The sequence below is a fragment of the Drosophila sechellia genome, chromosome 3L (genome assembly GCF_004382195.2).
Source record: "Drosophila sechellia strain sech25 chromosome 3L, ASM438219v1, whole genome shotgun sequence".
Lineage (NCBI taxonomy): Eukaryota > Metazoa > Arthropoda > Insecta > Diptera > Drosophilidae > Drosophila > Drosophila sechellia.
Window position 1 is genome coordinate 156062 of NC_045951.1, and position 16260 is coordinate 172321.

General features: G+C 38.0%; 1 protein-coding gene across 5 annotated transcripts in view; it reads right to left on the reverse strand.

Moving 5' to 3' along the window:
- The window catches only part of LOC6610129, a 63968-nt gene extending 48342 nt beyond the window's left edge, over positions 1–15626 (reverse strand). For 2 of the 5 annotated variants that reach the window (XM_032717646.1, XM_032717645.1), the window contains exon 1: positions 5048–5893. In XM_032717646.1, coding sequence (XP_032573537.1) covers positions 5189–5755 — 567 coding nt within the window. In that variant the 5' untranslated portion in view covers positions 5756–5893 and the 3' untranslated portion in view covers positions 5048–5188. Of the gene's footprint in view, positions 1–4566; positions 4898–5047; positions 5894–15515 lie in introns of those variants that run through there. The other 3 variants (XM_002034703.2, XR_004361686.1, XR_004361687.1) reach the window with 3 other exon arrangements.
- Positions 15627–16260: the final 634 nt, after the last annotated feature.

The window sequence follows — 16260 nt, forward strand, 5'->3', positions numbered from 1 at the left end:
AAATATAAACTAATATATATATCGCGAAGAAAGGCTGTCAATGAGTTGATGTGAGCTCTGCCTTGAACTAGTTCTAATTAGCAGTCAAATTCTATATCGTCAATTAAAATAAATAAAATCGCTACATTCACGCTAAAAATAAAACATTATGAAATGCCAGTTTATCACCATCCAGCAACGATTAGTTTACAGCACGTGTGGCTTCATTCGCCCCTTAACCTGCTTTTACTTGTTCATCTCGCATTTTGTGTTTTGTTTGCTTTCCACAAATTAGCAGTCGACGACCCCTATATCAGTTTACGACCTGAGAATGGAAAAGCAGCCAGCCACTAGCTTGAAGAGCATGAATCCGGGTTGCAGGGAGTACTGGTCAGATTGCCGTTTTACTTTCACCTGGCTGTCAAGACACGAATGAACTTAACTGAAGAGCTCAAAAACCAAAGAGGGAAGTCCTTTGCTTGTCGCCTTATTGCACGGAATAATGTTGCCACAGTTTACGTCAAAACTTCGCACACATAATTTGTTGCTTAAACCGTTCGAAATAAATATGCGAAGAATACTGATGATCGCGTACTCAATTGTGCATTTAATATTTAATAATTATTTCATTACTCTTATGCCTTACTTACTAAGGCTTAGTATTCCAACCGCATTTATAGCCCTATCGAGAGATTGGCCGCTCCTCTTAATTTCAGGGGCTTCGGGTGTCTAGTCAGTTTATCTGACTTCGGCTTCTGGCACTTGGATTTCCACATTCTGACCCGTCTGTTAGCCTGTTCCTGCAGCCCTCTTCTTTGCCGTTATAGCAGTCTTCCCTCGGGTGCGGCACCTCTCGCACTGGGCTGGGCATCCCTTCATTATGTCCCCCTGTCAGAGCTGACAGCAGAGCTACACCGAATTGGTTCTTGCCCGTTCTGTTTTGATAGTGAAGCTCACAGCACAGAGGAGTTTTCCCGCCAAATGTCTCGAAATGGGGAAGCAAAAAGCAAAATAAACCAAAGCGAGCAGAACTCAACTGAACCGAGCCGACTGCAGCAGACAATAGCACATGGTAAGTCCTAGGTCGGTTACAAAAACACCTCTGGCAAATGGCAACAAAACTGGCTTGACTCCACCACTAGCAGAACCAGAGACCAGACCACAGGACTTGCCGCATTGGATGACAGAAGTTCGAAACGCGGGCCCAGACAGATGCGGACCGAGGATGAGGTTGCTCGCTCTGTCATTGTTGTTCTGCTGTTCCGCCGTTTCAATACAAAAATCAACAAACGAAATTCATCAGCAAATTGTGTGCACTGCACAAAATATAGATTTTGAAACATTAGATTAAATTTAGCTGATTTTCAAGATACATCAAATACATCACATCTAACTGCAAAATAATAATAATAAAAAAAAAAAAAAAATTAACGACGATGTGTAACACATACAATGAAAGTTTTAATACACCAGATATAATTATGATATCATAAGCATCTATCGGATAAGCTTTATGCTATCGGAGTTTTTGTTTTGCTGTGCCATTCCATTCGTTCCATTCTGCCCCCGCACCGAATCCTTCTCATTCCAATGCTCTCGCTCCATTTGAATGTGAATGAACCCGGCCAAGGACAATGATCTACGTTAGCTCAGACCATCGGGGTTTATAGCTCAGGTCCACTTCGTGGACCACGCCCATAACCAGCCAAGATTTTCGCTTTTATTTTCGTGTGCGATTTATTTGGCTGAGGGTTGATGTTTTACGACTGCGGTACCGGGTAGCAAGAGGAGAGGGAGAAGCCGACGTCATTGACATTGCAAATTTGACGAGGGCAAAGCGGCAGAAGCAGGGAAAGCAGAACACCAGACAAAACAAATCGTTAAATTTTTACCACCCATACCGCTCCTCCAGCAACAGTCTGCCTCGAGCTTAGAAAACATTAGCTGGATGCTGTAGACAGACAGATGGGGCATCCAAAACATGGACAAAAGCATTGTCAAACGGAAGTGAACAATCTGAGTATTTGCGGGTTACTTTAACTGGGTATGGGGTTAGTATAGCTTGTTACAAACAAAAGAATCATTAATGTAGGTTTCTCATGTCAAACATGGCATATTTAAAAAAATTCCGTAATTATTTGTTCTCCAAACTTAAAAGCCATTCAAACTGTCGGTTTAGGCTGCAACTGACATCAATGTCGAACAGCTGCCTGCAACTGGATATGTTACGTTACTAAATATTTAGTGACAAGACCGAACCCCATAAAGGACATCACTCCCACTGGGATCGTACGAAAGTATCCCTTAACTTTTAAAAACCGATCCATTAAAACGTAAACGTCTATCCCGAAAGGACAAAAATGAGAACAAAGCTATACCTGACTCACGTGGTTGTTGATTAAGTCCGCTGTCTGTTGTAAGGCCAGTTAGTGGCTCTCCTTTTCGTTGGCCGCATACTTTACTACAATTTTTGCACCTGCCTTTTATGTGTAGTTTTGCACCTGCTCCGCCGTAATCATCATCAGCGACGCAGGCGGTCAAGTTAAAAGCATACCCGACTGCCTTGGGTTTGTTTATTTGTTTTCCCTTTGTCGGGATTATTTATATATGTGGCAGGGATGCCCAATGCAGGTGCAGTTCAATGTCCTCTGTTGTCATCGGGATCAGTAACTCTATCAAGAAATGCAGAATGAAAGCATCAACTGCTCCTGAAGGAGGACATACCACTGCAACTAAGACTAAGTAATAAAAAACTGTAGTCTAGTAAGTAATAATAGACTTATTTTGTTCTGGAACGTACTATGATCAAGTCGACCGACTAGTGATCCTGAACCAAACGGTTATAAAAACCCCTGTATATTCCAAAATTAGTGGAAGCAATACATGTTTATATATGCATGCCAAAAAAGAAGAAACAAAAAAAAAATTACAAGGACATGCAAAGATGCAAACTAGTCCCAGGCAAAAGTACTTTAACCACATTGGTAAGATATAAGCTTATTGAAAGGAAAAGTTAGCAAGGGAAAACAGGTTTAGAGATAACAAACAAAGCAATTACCACCGATACAATGTTTTTGATCTTTAATACGAAAACCTAAATCACACGGTCTAAAACTGAAAAAATACACCTTTCCAAGTCAAATTCTTTAAAATGTGAAATAACAACACTGAATTCAACTTCGAATAATTACCAATGAGTTAATATCCCTTGTATCACACGTGTGCAGCTGTCGATAACCGGGACAAATTATAGTGATTGTTTTACTTATTCGGTACGCAAACCTAGACATAGAAAACGACGACTGTATTCCACTTCTATACCAAGTGCTTTGTGTGGGAGCAAAGCCTTTCTGCCAGACGACAGCCATTATTGCTCTTCTGCTCCGTCCGACCAATCCACTCAACAAAAATGTACGTGTCTTTGAACTTTGACCCTCAGACAGTGCTGTTGCTGTTGCGATTAAGAATGTGACATTTGTAAACCTCTCAACCGCCTACATACTGTGGCGCCTGTGTGTGTTGCTGACATTGGTTGGTACTTCTTATGCGAAATTAATTTAGAAAACTATTTGTTGGAACCGAAACATACCAGCTCTAAAAAAAACCATACGTAATTTACGTTTCTAGTAAAATTGTGTATTCTACTTATCGGTTTAGTGGGTTCATAAAGATCCAAATTCACATGCGGCGGGTAAAAGGCAAAAATATTCAAGAAGGCAGTAGTCTTGCCTTGGTTGTGTGACCCACCAGCGAAAGTCTATTTCACAAAAACCTGTCCACCAGAAATAGAAATCATCAACACGAGACGCAATTCTTTTACCTTCTGCCCGCCCTTCCACTGGAGCTTGTTCTGCTGGTGCATGACACCTTTATTCTTCTTTCTTTTTCTTATTGAGTTTCCGTTTCACTGGCTCGCCAATGTTACACATACATAAAAAAAAAAACATGAATAATTACGACTCTCCTAGATCCAAGTCTGCGATTCTGTATCTTCCTAGAGTATTTTTTCGCACACTTTTTTTTTGGGCGGCGGAGAGATATACCAAGGTTGTGGCAACGAGACGGGGAGACTGGGAACGTGGAATGGAGCAGAGGCGCGTAAAAAATACCCAAGCCGCAGACAGTGCAAAAACAACAATCAGGAGAATACAGAAGGGTTGGAGAGTTGGGTAGGGGGCGAAGAGACAAGAACAGAAGACCCAAGGCAGAGGTCCAAAAAACAGAAACAGAACCAGATGGAAAACGGAATGGAATCGAAGCGCAGTTAAAGGAATTTTGCTGTATACGGTTATTGTGTGCTTGTTTTTGTGTCTGGGCACCAAACACACTCATAAACAATGATGAACGGGGTGAATGGACGCAAGGTGACGTCGCAACGCAGTCGAAGCCGCTGCTTCTGCACATTGGGTTGGCGAATTTGGCGCCGACAACATTCCCCTTCTAAAATCGCGTTTTTGAATTTTCCTCCTTATAAATTTTTCCACCATAAATTTCTAAGTTGCAAAGCCATATAAATTATCTTTCAATATAAATAATTTATATTTTGCTTTAATCTAAATATTTCTAAATGTAAATAAAATTTAAATATTGACCAGTTGTGTAGAAAACGTCAAGCTATCACGTGTTCCCCATTAAACGCCACAATGGGCGTGGCACTTGGCGGAGAGTGAGAATTGAGGCATAATAAAAGAAGGAGGAACGAAGAAATCATCGAGAGAAGTTTTGGTTCAATTCAGTTCGTTTCGATTCATTCTGCTCTACTGGCGTCTTTCTGTGCCTCTTTGGTTATTTGTTTATGGCTGTCTTGCTTTGATCCCCTCATTCTGTCTGGGGGCACAATCGTCTTGTTTTTGCGCTTATTGCTATTGCACTACACTTTCCCCGCTCGACTCACAACTATAAAACCAAGCTAAAAGAACTGCTAGGAAGATATGTATGTACTTTAGAAATCGAGGGAAGAAACACAAAAAAATTAAGAAGTAAAAGTATATATATATATGTACTTTGATTAAATTTAGCATGAACTTGCATTTTTTATTGAAATTTTCTTAAATTTTTTTTTACTCACATTCCCTCCAGCCTTTCCCCTTTTTGAGTGCAGTGTCGTAGATATGTGGTGTCCAGAGTGATGTGGCGGAAATGCCACACTTATTTAATTATTTTCATAACTTTTCGCTGTCAATATGCCGAAAAACCGAAAAACTTTGGACTAGGTACAACATAGCCCATTATCCGATTCAGAATCCGACTCATATTCGTCAGCCGAATTTGTGGGACAAAATCCTGAGAAGGTTGATTGTAGTTCTGTATAGAAGTAGCCATGCTCGTCTTCTGTGACTTCCATTTCTATATCTCTGTAGCGCCTAGGTGAACCGAAGTTTTGGAGGTGCATGGCTCTATTCACGAGGACCTTTAAGTGGATCTCCTCATGCTCCTGGCAGACCCTAAGTTGTTTGTATTCCTGCTTGTCTCTATAAGTCTTGCACTTCTTGAACAGCAGTCGATTGGATTTTGCCTTGAGCTCTTTTATAATCCTGTTCTGGGCATCAATAGCGTTGACCACCGCCTGATACTCCTTGTACATTGCCTGTTGCTCTTCATCGTCCTCATCGCTCTCATTGAGGAGCTCAAAGGGATCCTTCTCCTCCACCTCGAACTCGTCCTCCTTTTCAACGTACTGTTCGTCGTCTTCGCCCTCAAGATCTTCAGCGGCTTCTTGTCCTTCATTTTGCTCATTATCCACGTATCCAGAGGCTTCTTGCTCCACATCAGACATTTCATCGGGAGTTAGGGATAACTTGTATTATAAGCGGTGCAGAGGAATTAGTTTACATATTTATGAAATTTTGATGTACAAATCGATTATAAATTGTAGATTTATCATTTGGTCGACCAAAACGTAACTTAGAGCCAGTAAAATCACAGTTTACTGCACACAGCATATTTTTATTATTCCAGTTCGCCATTTTTTGTAGCACTTATTGCACGCATTTCCGTTTCCCTCCTTATTAGATCTTTTTATATACATTTTATTGTTCTTCTGCCAACGTTATAGATGTTGCGCTGTCAACGCCCCTCATAACTTCTACAACCTGATCTCCCTTATTTCTATTCTATTTATATGATTTATTGTGGCTAGATCCATATTTTTATTATTCCAGTTCGCCATTTTTTGTAGCACTTATTGCACGCATTTCCGTTTCCCTCCTTATTAGATCTTTTTATATACATTTTATTGTTCTTCTGCCAACGTTATAGATGTTGCGCTGTCAACGCCCCTCATAACTTCTACAACCTGATCTCCCTTATTTCTATTCTATTTATATGATTTATTGTGGCTAGATCCGGTGGATTACGCTTCAAAGCGCACCACTCAACGGCCTGCGTTAGCATTAATCATAGAAACTACAGAAAACAGTTTAATTAGGCAAAAAGACAGCAGGGTCGTTCCATCGTACTACAGGGAGTTAAGAGGTTTATAACCGATAACAACCTGTAAGCCAGGAAAGAAAGGGTGCGTATATGATGACTGGTCCAGCGACACACAAGTTGCTGTTTTAATGGCGTCATATTCGGCTTCATCCAAAGCGATAACATCAAACTGTTGCATTGAATGTAACTGTAAAATCACCACTGTGTGCAATGAAAGACATAAATGTAGCGCATGATGTTAAGCAATGCAATGGAATATATGACGATATAGGGATATAAACATTTAAATCGATTTCACTTGAATTGACCTAATTAAATTAAATTCCCTACAATAAGCGGCATGTTTGGTTCAAGCTTAAGCTTTTATCCCCAGCTAATTAAGCGCGGTTTGAATTCGGCTTGTGTTCTTTTGATAACGTCCCTGTTTAATTTTTGGTAATAACCGTATTGTTTTCGAGTCCCTGAAAGTGACAGTTGGATTAGAAGCCAACACCTACAGCACATAGTCATTGCACTTGTTACCCTTGTTGTCCTGGACGACATCGATAAGACAGAGCCTCTGGGCTATATCGGCCATATCAAAGTGGAATGATTTTCGATTAGCTCCAATTCAGATTACGCATTCGGCAACTCAAAAAGACTGCGCCGCCCATTTTAAATCAAATAAAGGGCAATTTCATTTACAAAGTTGAAAGCAAGCATAGGCCGCCCTCTTCTTGGCTCACACATACTCTGATTTTTATTGGGTCATTTTATTCATTTTTGTAGGATTCCATTCAGACCGTGCAAGTTGCATCAAGTTTTTCTTCCGCTCAGACTATTGTTTTCTTTTGTCTTGCGTCTTTTTTGTGCTATAGTTACAATGGGGACTGTTTTTTTGTTTATGCCTCTGCTGAATGAAATGGTTTCATTAAAAAAGTTTTAAACTTTTTCATTTAATTTAACTGCAGCAAACAACAAACATCCTTCATGATGCCTTTTTCCTTCTGCGCTTTTCTTTTCCCACTCTGTCGCCATTTTTCACTGCAACTATTTTGTAGAGAGCATCTGCTTCAGATCCAGAGATTATCTACCCGCAGCCTTAGCATGCTTTAATTTTTTTTTTTTTTTTTAATGAGTTTTAATTAAGCTTTTCTATTTCAATTCATTGTGCATTTTCCTTAAGCAAAGTATGCTGCGGAATTTTGTTTCAGTGAGATGGACACGCCTAGTTTTTATTTGGTAGTCGAGACACTCGACTCCCTCTCCTGTTAAAATTTTATTTTAAAATTACTTCTTAAACGTATTGTCAACTCAATATATAACTTCGTGGCTTAATTTCATTTTTTGTTATTATTTTAATCATCCCACATTCACAGAGCATAATTCGAAAGGGACGTAATAAAAGAGTCGTGTGAGGGTGTGAGAATAGGGTTTTTTGAGACCACCCTCCCTAGTAAACCCGTCTTCATGTGGTATGACAACATGTCGTATTTGTAATATTTAAACACAACAGCTCAGCGAAGGTTGACAATCTTTGACATTATACGGGCGTAACGATGCATTCTGACACGCTCAAGGGATAACAGCGAAGGAAGGAGGTGAAAATGTGAGCGGGACAGACCCAGAAGAAAAATCAATTTTTGCACAAAGAAAGGCATTATTAACAACAATAATAAGCTGCTTTGGAGCTAGTGAAGAAATGTGTTGTAATTCCACATGATGGGACTGGGGGTAAAAATTGCTGTTAGCATCTCGGGTCTGTTGTTGACAAAAAAAAAAACTTCTTCGTTTAAACTAGATATATAATTCCGCTGGCCACAGACATATATAAAAAAACTCATCAATTACCATATGTTCAATATTAAAAAAACGTTTCCTTTCTGAGAAAACAATTAAAAAAATGTTCTGGTATAGTTTTTTGGCGAGTGTAAAACAGTAGGTGTGTTTCCATGAAAAGTGTCATGTTGACTGCGTTGAAATGTCACTCTTGCGACATAGTAATGTGTTTTTCCAACGCCACACACGCTGCAAGAACAACAGAAGTTTAGAAAAAATTACTTTCTTACATTTTTTCCTAATACTCAAAATCACGGCAATATTGCAAGAAAATCTGTATGAGAGAACATTGCAACCATTCCAGCATCGTTTTTTATGAATGTAACTGCTTTCAACGTAATAATTCATTTTTTCCGAAACATCGCAACATATTGTTAGAAATATGTCAACGAAGAAAAGAAACAATACATTTTTCAAAAGTGTGGGCGTGACAGTTTTTGTGTGTTTGTGGTCGTTATAGTGGGCTTGGCCAATTTTAAATTAAATAACGATTAGCATGAGCAAGACAAATTATTAAATGAAAAAACCTCAAAACATTTTTCAAAGTTTGTGCAACGTTTAACCGCAATCGTGCACGACTCAGACGACTCTAAAATCTGCATATCTAGTCTCAACAGACTAGCTTTTATAGTTCCCGAGATCACAGCGTTCATACAGACGGACATACCCAGATCGACTCGACTAGTGATCCTGATCAAGAATATATGTGCGTACATGGACACGCTTCCCTTTACATCTTACATACATTCTACCGCATCTTGCATACCCTTTTACTTTAAAAACAAAACGAACTTTTTGAATAATACAAATTATTTCTTGGCAAGCCTGAAAGAAAAAAACGACAGGGAAAGCATATGCTTTTAGTAAGAGATTCATAAAAAAAGCATAGTATACTTAGACGTAACAGCAGACTGGTACCGATAGGAAAGGAACGTAATGAAAACATGAGGAAGCAGAGCAACCGTCGAAGAATTTTTATTGTAGTAAAATCATACACATACATATATAATTATATAGTAAATATAGTATATTTTTACTATTTACTTTTAATTTTTTTGCTAGAGCGAAACACAGAAATTGAGAGAGAGTGACATAGAAAGCAGCAAGGGAAAAATCGATAGATTTTTAAATGAATTTAGGTCACAGCAACCCCACAGTCCGCAACCCTTCAACGACACAAGCCCCTTTCCCTGTGCATTTGCCTTCGAGGAACGTAGTGTACGTGACGCTACGTGACGCGACGGAACGGAGAACATGGGCTAAATCATAAACAGTAGCTAGGACTGAATTCAATCACGCGTGGCCTATAATATTTTGAATTCGAATACAAGGTAAGTGCAGTGTCAGGCTAAGGTTAGTAACTTCCCCACAAGAAGTCATTGTTCGTTTAGATGTTTGTCTTTTGTCACGACTCCAGTGGTTTTGAACACATTATTCTGACATCGAAAAAAATACTTATTTTCAATAATTCCGGAATTTTAGAGCAATAACAACTCTAGGAGATTCTGGAAAGACTAATTACTATTTGAACATTAATCAGATCCGTATTTTACATTATACATTTTTAATTTAGATAACTAAGCATCGGGGCCACCTACACTTGTCACCGCTTTCCCATCTTTCCCTCCTGATTCCATTATATTTGATTCACATTCTTATTATACAGGATCCTTTGCTGCATTTGGTAACGGGGTTAACGATACATTTCAAATGGAGTCAGGGCCTTGTTAGCGACCTTGCCTCACCGACACCCGCCTTAGCCAGCTGAGTGCATATGCCCCGCCGAGGTCTGATTTCGTTCGCCACAAAGCGCTCAGAGCACCAGCAAATAATATAAAGACCAAGGGCATCCGAAAACCAAGAGATTGGATAACTCTTTTACAATACATGTAACGGGAATAATTATTGAAGTCATGCAAAATACTTGTCCAGGAACAATTATTCAATGTCGAAATTTAATGTAATGTAATGTACTGAAAATTAATGAAAAGATTTTGTTGAGTTTTTGCGGTCTATCGACTCGCAGCGCACACGCTTACGATATTAACAACGTTGTTCCTTTATAATTGCGAACGTGTCTATAGCACCTCTCAGTTCCTCTCTCGAGAGCATTGGAATAGGGTAAGCCTCACTAACCTCCCGGCCAGACCAACCAGACAGCCCTGTCGCCCTACTTTTCGATAGCAAGTTCTGGCCTTGATTTTCAGCATTGACCCGCTTTTGTGTTTGTTGCATTTCTTTGTAGCCTTGCCGAGCGTACATTGATTTTATTTAGTAGTTTTAAACGCAGCGAAGGAGACATTTGCTAATATGGTATATAACAATATGATCAGCATTAACTGCCAAGTCGATATAGCCATTTATGTTTCTTCGGAAACTAGTCCATCAGTTTTAAAGCTATTGGTTAATCTGGGTTAACTTTTCCAGCAGCCATTTTTTTATTGCAGATAAGTATATAATTAGTCCGAAAGGGTCGCAACAGAACAGGATATTGCTGGCATATGAATAATCGGAACAAATTAAAAAAAAAATATAAATGTACATATATGATATGACATGATTTGATAATAATATATGGCTTAGTCGGAAAATACCAGTTTTTCGACAATATATAATTTCAATTTTAATTTGTTAAACAGACTAGTTTTAAACGCAGCGAAGGAGACATTTGCTAATATGGTATATAACAATATGATCAGCATTAACTGCCAAGTCGATATAGCCATTTATGTTTCTTCGGAAACTAGTCCATCAGTTTTAAAGCTATTGGTTAATTTGGGTTAACTTTTCCAGCAGCCATTTTTTTATTGCAGATAAGTATATAATTAGTCCGAAAGGGTCGCAACAGAACAGGATATTGCTGGCATATGAATAATCGGAACAAATTAAAAAAAAAATATAAATGTACATATATGATATGACATGATTTGATAATAATATATGGCTTAGTCGGAAAATACCAGTTTTTCGACAATATATAATTTCAATTTTAATTTGTTAAACAGACTAAGACTTTATAATAAAGCTACCGTACGAACATTCGGAAATGGGATCAGTAATAAACAGAAAAAAATTAATTCTAATTAGGCATGCGCCAGATTTTATATCATTATTTATTTGATCTAAATCAAATTTTTTTGTTATATAGTTGCCATAGATACGGTCAATTATAAAGTTGTTATTTGTCGTGCAAAATAGGATTTGCTCTATTTTTTTCAAAGGCGAATCGATAAAAAATATATATTTGCAAGGGTATGAAAACTAGTTTTTCTACCACAATATATTTACATATAATGTTTTCATAGAAATTCAGGTCAAACAAAGAACATGATAAAACTGAAATAAATCACAATGGATTTAATTTTCGGTCCACGAACAAAGAAACCGCCGGAATAATGTTTTATTTAGTGAGTGCTGATTTTCTAATTCTATGAAGCAACCTAATTAATTTCACCATCCTCCAGCATCTTTTCGGTGGTATTCTTCTCTAGATATATTCGGTTGTAGTAGATTGTGGCGGGTTGCAAATTAAGCAAATGTCGAAGTTTCAGCCGTCTTAAAATAACTCTCGGAATTCAGTCATCATTGATATAGGAGCTTCTTATTAAAAAAAATGTTGTCCTATCTAGGTAACGAAGATTTAATTTCGATTTCCTTCAGAACCCTATTGATTTATGCAGTCAAGCCCATGGCCCATTCATTAGCTATAAAACAAAAAGATCTAAAACCACTCGAGAACCATATTTTTCTTTAGCTTAGGTCCAAAAAAATTCAAAGACTACTATAATAACATATTTTTTCATTTAATACTTAATCTGAGCTGACTACAAAGAAATACAAAAGTCAAAATACTTTGAACACTGGAGAGTCAAATTTCTTTCCACACAATTACTTAGATTTCTTTCTTCCTCTGGCTCAGTAAATCACATGTTTCATTATCTCATTTCTTGGCTATCTTACTGAGAATTCCTCACACTGATGGCAATAATGTCTTCGAAAGTAGGGAATGCTTTTTGGCATTGACTGCTTGACGGCTGCGTATGAGTAATACCCACAGATAGAACAGCAGTAACATAGATAAAGGGATTTTTTTGGTAAGGGGAGTCGAAAAGCGGGCGGCCGTTTGGGGTTGTCATGAAGAAAATGTAACGTATCCGAATCCCAACGGCGTCAACCAATACCCATTTTCATCATCATTCCAATAATCGTCATTCATATCATCATTGGTAATAATATTACTCTTGTCTTTTGGAAACTGGATATATGCTTAGAATGTATATGTTATGCCCAAAAAAAAATTGTGTTTATTCTCATTAAGGAAAAGCACGCAACATAAACTAAAAAATATTTTAACAATATTTATTAAAAACTTGTTTAATACTGAAAGGATACCACAAGTCGACGTTTACCTTTTCGATTGCACTTCTTTTTTTTTTTAATTTTTTCTGAAAACACAGACAAAGTGAGAAGACTGTGCTGAAGCGGGAAACGGCGAAAACGTAAAAGTAAATAGTAAGATATGTATGACTTGGCATTCATCCCGGCTCTGAGCACTCTGCACCCTTAAGCCCCATCCACAACCCCATGTTCTCCATCTGTTCCACATTTAAGGAGAGTAATTGCAGCGACAGTTTGGCGCTACTGCACTTACCCCGGCAGAAGAAAAGTCAGCTAGTAACATTAACCCACTCTCCGGCGAAGAAAAAGTCTTTGAATCTCTTTGATGAAATATTGAAATTGTTGGATGCTGATGTCGGGTTACTCAGATGGTCGAAATACTTTGGGGTCCGGCCAACATGGAATCTCGACTGGGAGACTTAACTCGGTTTCCGAGGGGTCTGTCAAGTGGTGCCCATGGGATGGTCCAAACTTTCAGCCCAGCGCTTCTTGTGCTTGTCGGCCTCAAGTAAAGTAGATCGTTATAAATTGCTCAATTTTAGGAGAGCAAAGAAAATGCAGTAGTGTTAATAAATAATGACTCTACATTAAATTGTGAATTATGGGCAGTGACATCTAAATGGGCTTGAAAGGCTGTCAATGACGACAGAGCAACGACAGGTCTTGACATCAGCTAATTATTTTTGTGGGGCAGCTAAATTTTTGCTGTTTAATATTTTTTATTGCTGAAAACTAGTTTAATGTAAGAACAATTTTAAAAATAATATGTGTTCCGGAGATTGTTACTTACTAATCCGGGACTGATTTCTTATATTAACTTGCCCAAAAATTCGAAGAAGAAAGCCTGACGGGAATTCACACTGATTCGATGACTGCTAATCTTTAACTTTATTTGCCCACTCGCACGCTAGGGATTTCACCCAACGATTACATTGACATCTTTAAGCTTATTAGTCACAAAGGAGATTAAACCAAATAGTATTATCAGGAGGGGAGTTTAAAACTTGTTTAGAACTGTTGGCGTTTTTTCTATTTTCTCCTGGTAAATAAAAGTTATCTCCAAGTTAAACGAGATTAAGGATGTTTTTTGTTTTGTGATAAAGGATATCATTTCCCATCGAGTTTTTATTACAACCTTCACTCATAAATAAAAGGCAATAAAAATTAAAAATTTGCCAAAATATTAATTTTTATAATTTGGATACTTGTATTTTATCTATAATTGCTTTTGATACATTTTGAATTGGTATTGTATCATATAATTCCCACTGTTTGATATATTATTAATGTCACTGTTTCTTGTTCCAATTTTTCAGTTTCCATTTTCGTTTTCTCATCGTTTTGCTTTTTTTTTATTATTTTGCTGAGCAACAAAGCCAGAGTCCAAAGTCCATAAAGCATACCATTGTTGGTGTTGTGTCTGGTACTTCTTCTTTGCCGCTTTAATTTTCTTTTTTGGATTCAGTTTTTTTCTGCGTACAGAGTAGTGCGGCCTTGTTTTTGGTCGATATATAATACCAACCTAACCAAGATTTCCGTGCTTCTGTTCCGCAATCAGGAAAGGAATATGACATAACACAATGGAGCCCTTTCTCTACCATCCTTCGTCCAGGTCCAGTTGCAGTTAGCTTTTATCGTTCGTCCTACCGTTTTCCCGTGATTTCAACTATCGAAAAATGCTTGGTTTAAGCGCGGTGCGTGTAGTTAGAGCGGAAAATAAATCTCACATACACAAAAACATCCACACAAAGGGGTTAAGAAGGCCATATCGAAATTAGAAGTACTTCCGTTTTGGATTTGCTTGATTTTTGGTGTTCCTTTTGTGGGTATGTGAAACTACAAAGGTGCCGGAAAGATATGCGTAAAAAATGCACATAGAACGGTCTTTCGAAAGTTAACCTCCATTGATTTTCGACCTTTGCGAGGGAGTCGCCTTTTTTGTGTAAAAAATAACTGTTATCCCGCTAAACAATCCCTTCATATTAGACATCGACAGAAAATTCATATTTCTTCGTGTATTTTGAACAGTCGTCTTCTTCTAATGCGATTTGATATTTCCTATGTGTAGAAACGAACAATAAAAAATATACATACATAAGTGTTCAGACCACGCAAACGTGGTTTTACCGAAAGTAAGTCTTTGTGAGAGAGATCGAACCATTTGGCTTAAGTTTAGCCAAATATATAAATATTTATTTGCCGAACAGATCTTAAACCTTCGGTGACTCTCAACTTGGACCCCGGCAGAGTCATCGATCTTCTGCACTTAACAGACCAGTTCCGCATCGTTTTGCCACGATAACCTTTTGCATAGTAAAATCTAAACGTGAAAGTCGAAAGCGAAGTTTTTAAATATTGATGGACTTTTGCCATTTTGCTTGAGTTTTTCTAGTTCAGTGTCTTAGTGGAGTAAGAAGGCGACAAAGTATTTCATACGAAATATAAAAAACCGTACCAAAACGGCTCGAAAACAATAAACAATCACAAAGTTTAGCGAGAAAGCCGTTTTTTTTTGTTTGTTTGTTTTTACGGTTAAAAAGTATGTAACAGGTAGAAGAAAGTGTTTCCGACCATATAAAGTATATATATTCTTGATCAATAGCCGGGTCGAACTGGCCATGCCCACCTGTCCGTGTGAAAGCCTCAATCTCAGGAACTATAAAAGCTAGAATGTTTCAGAGACATAGACGCAGCGCACATGTTGCCACGTATGTGGTATAGTTATCTGGTATTCAGATATTCGACGGTTACCCTGGTGTCTTACAATCCCCCGAGAAGAATGTCAAGAATTTATAACTATATAACACTCTGTCTGGCGGTCGCTCAGCCTGATTATCTTATAAAGTTAAGCAAATGTAAATAAATAAATCAGAAGGTGCTGGACTTACCTAAACCAAAATACAGTTGAATTATGAAGAACTGCATTACATGTAAATCTGAAAAGAAAGAAGAATTTAGGTCTGTAAGGTTAAAGTGTTTATTGAAAAGACGAAGTACACATGCACAACGGAACGAAAAAAATTTAAAATTTTAGTACAATGTCAAAAAAAAAAAAATACTTTAAAACTTAGAATAATATATTTAGTTTTTGGCACAACCTAAGAAATTATATTAAATGGGTTACCTACTGTTGCATGTTGAATGTTGCATGTCCCTTTAAACTTTATCTCAGACAATAACTTTATATGAAACCGATGTACACCAACCTATTTATTTTGCTTCTGTGTAAATCTTTCGGTGTGGATTTAGTTGCTATCAGCGTAACTAGAATCAATATACGCCGTACCGCAAAAATATCTTATCGGCTATATAAATGGCATGACTCACACACACCCCATAAACAAACCCGTCGCCAACCTTTGCTTGCCCTTTTACACTCGCAATTGGTTATGACGCGTACTTCAGTTCCAGATAAGCGCAAATATCAGCACTGACCCATCAACACCTAACCCATCGGCGCACACCCATGCAAACATTTAAACCCTTCCCATTCCCTGCGATTTATAAATTCCTGTATTTGCGTGCATGAGTATGACGACATAAATTTTTACACTCATTACAACTATATTAGAAGTTCCGAGGAACTTGGGTTCTGGAGGTGTTTCAACTGGACCTTGGGGTAAATGTGGGTGT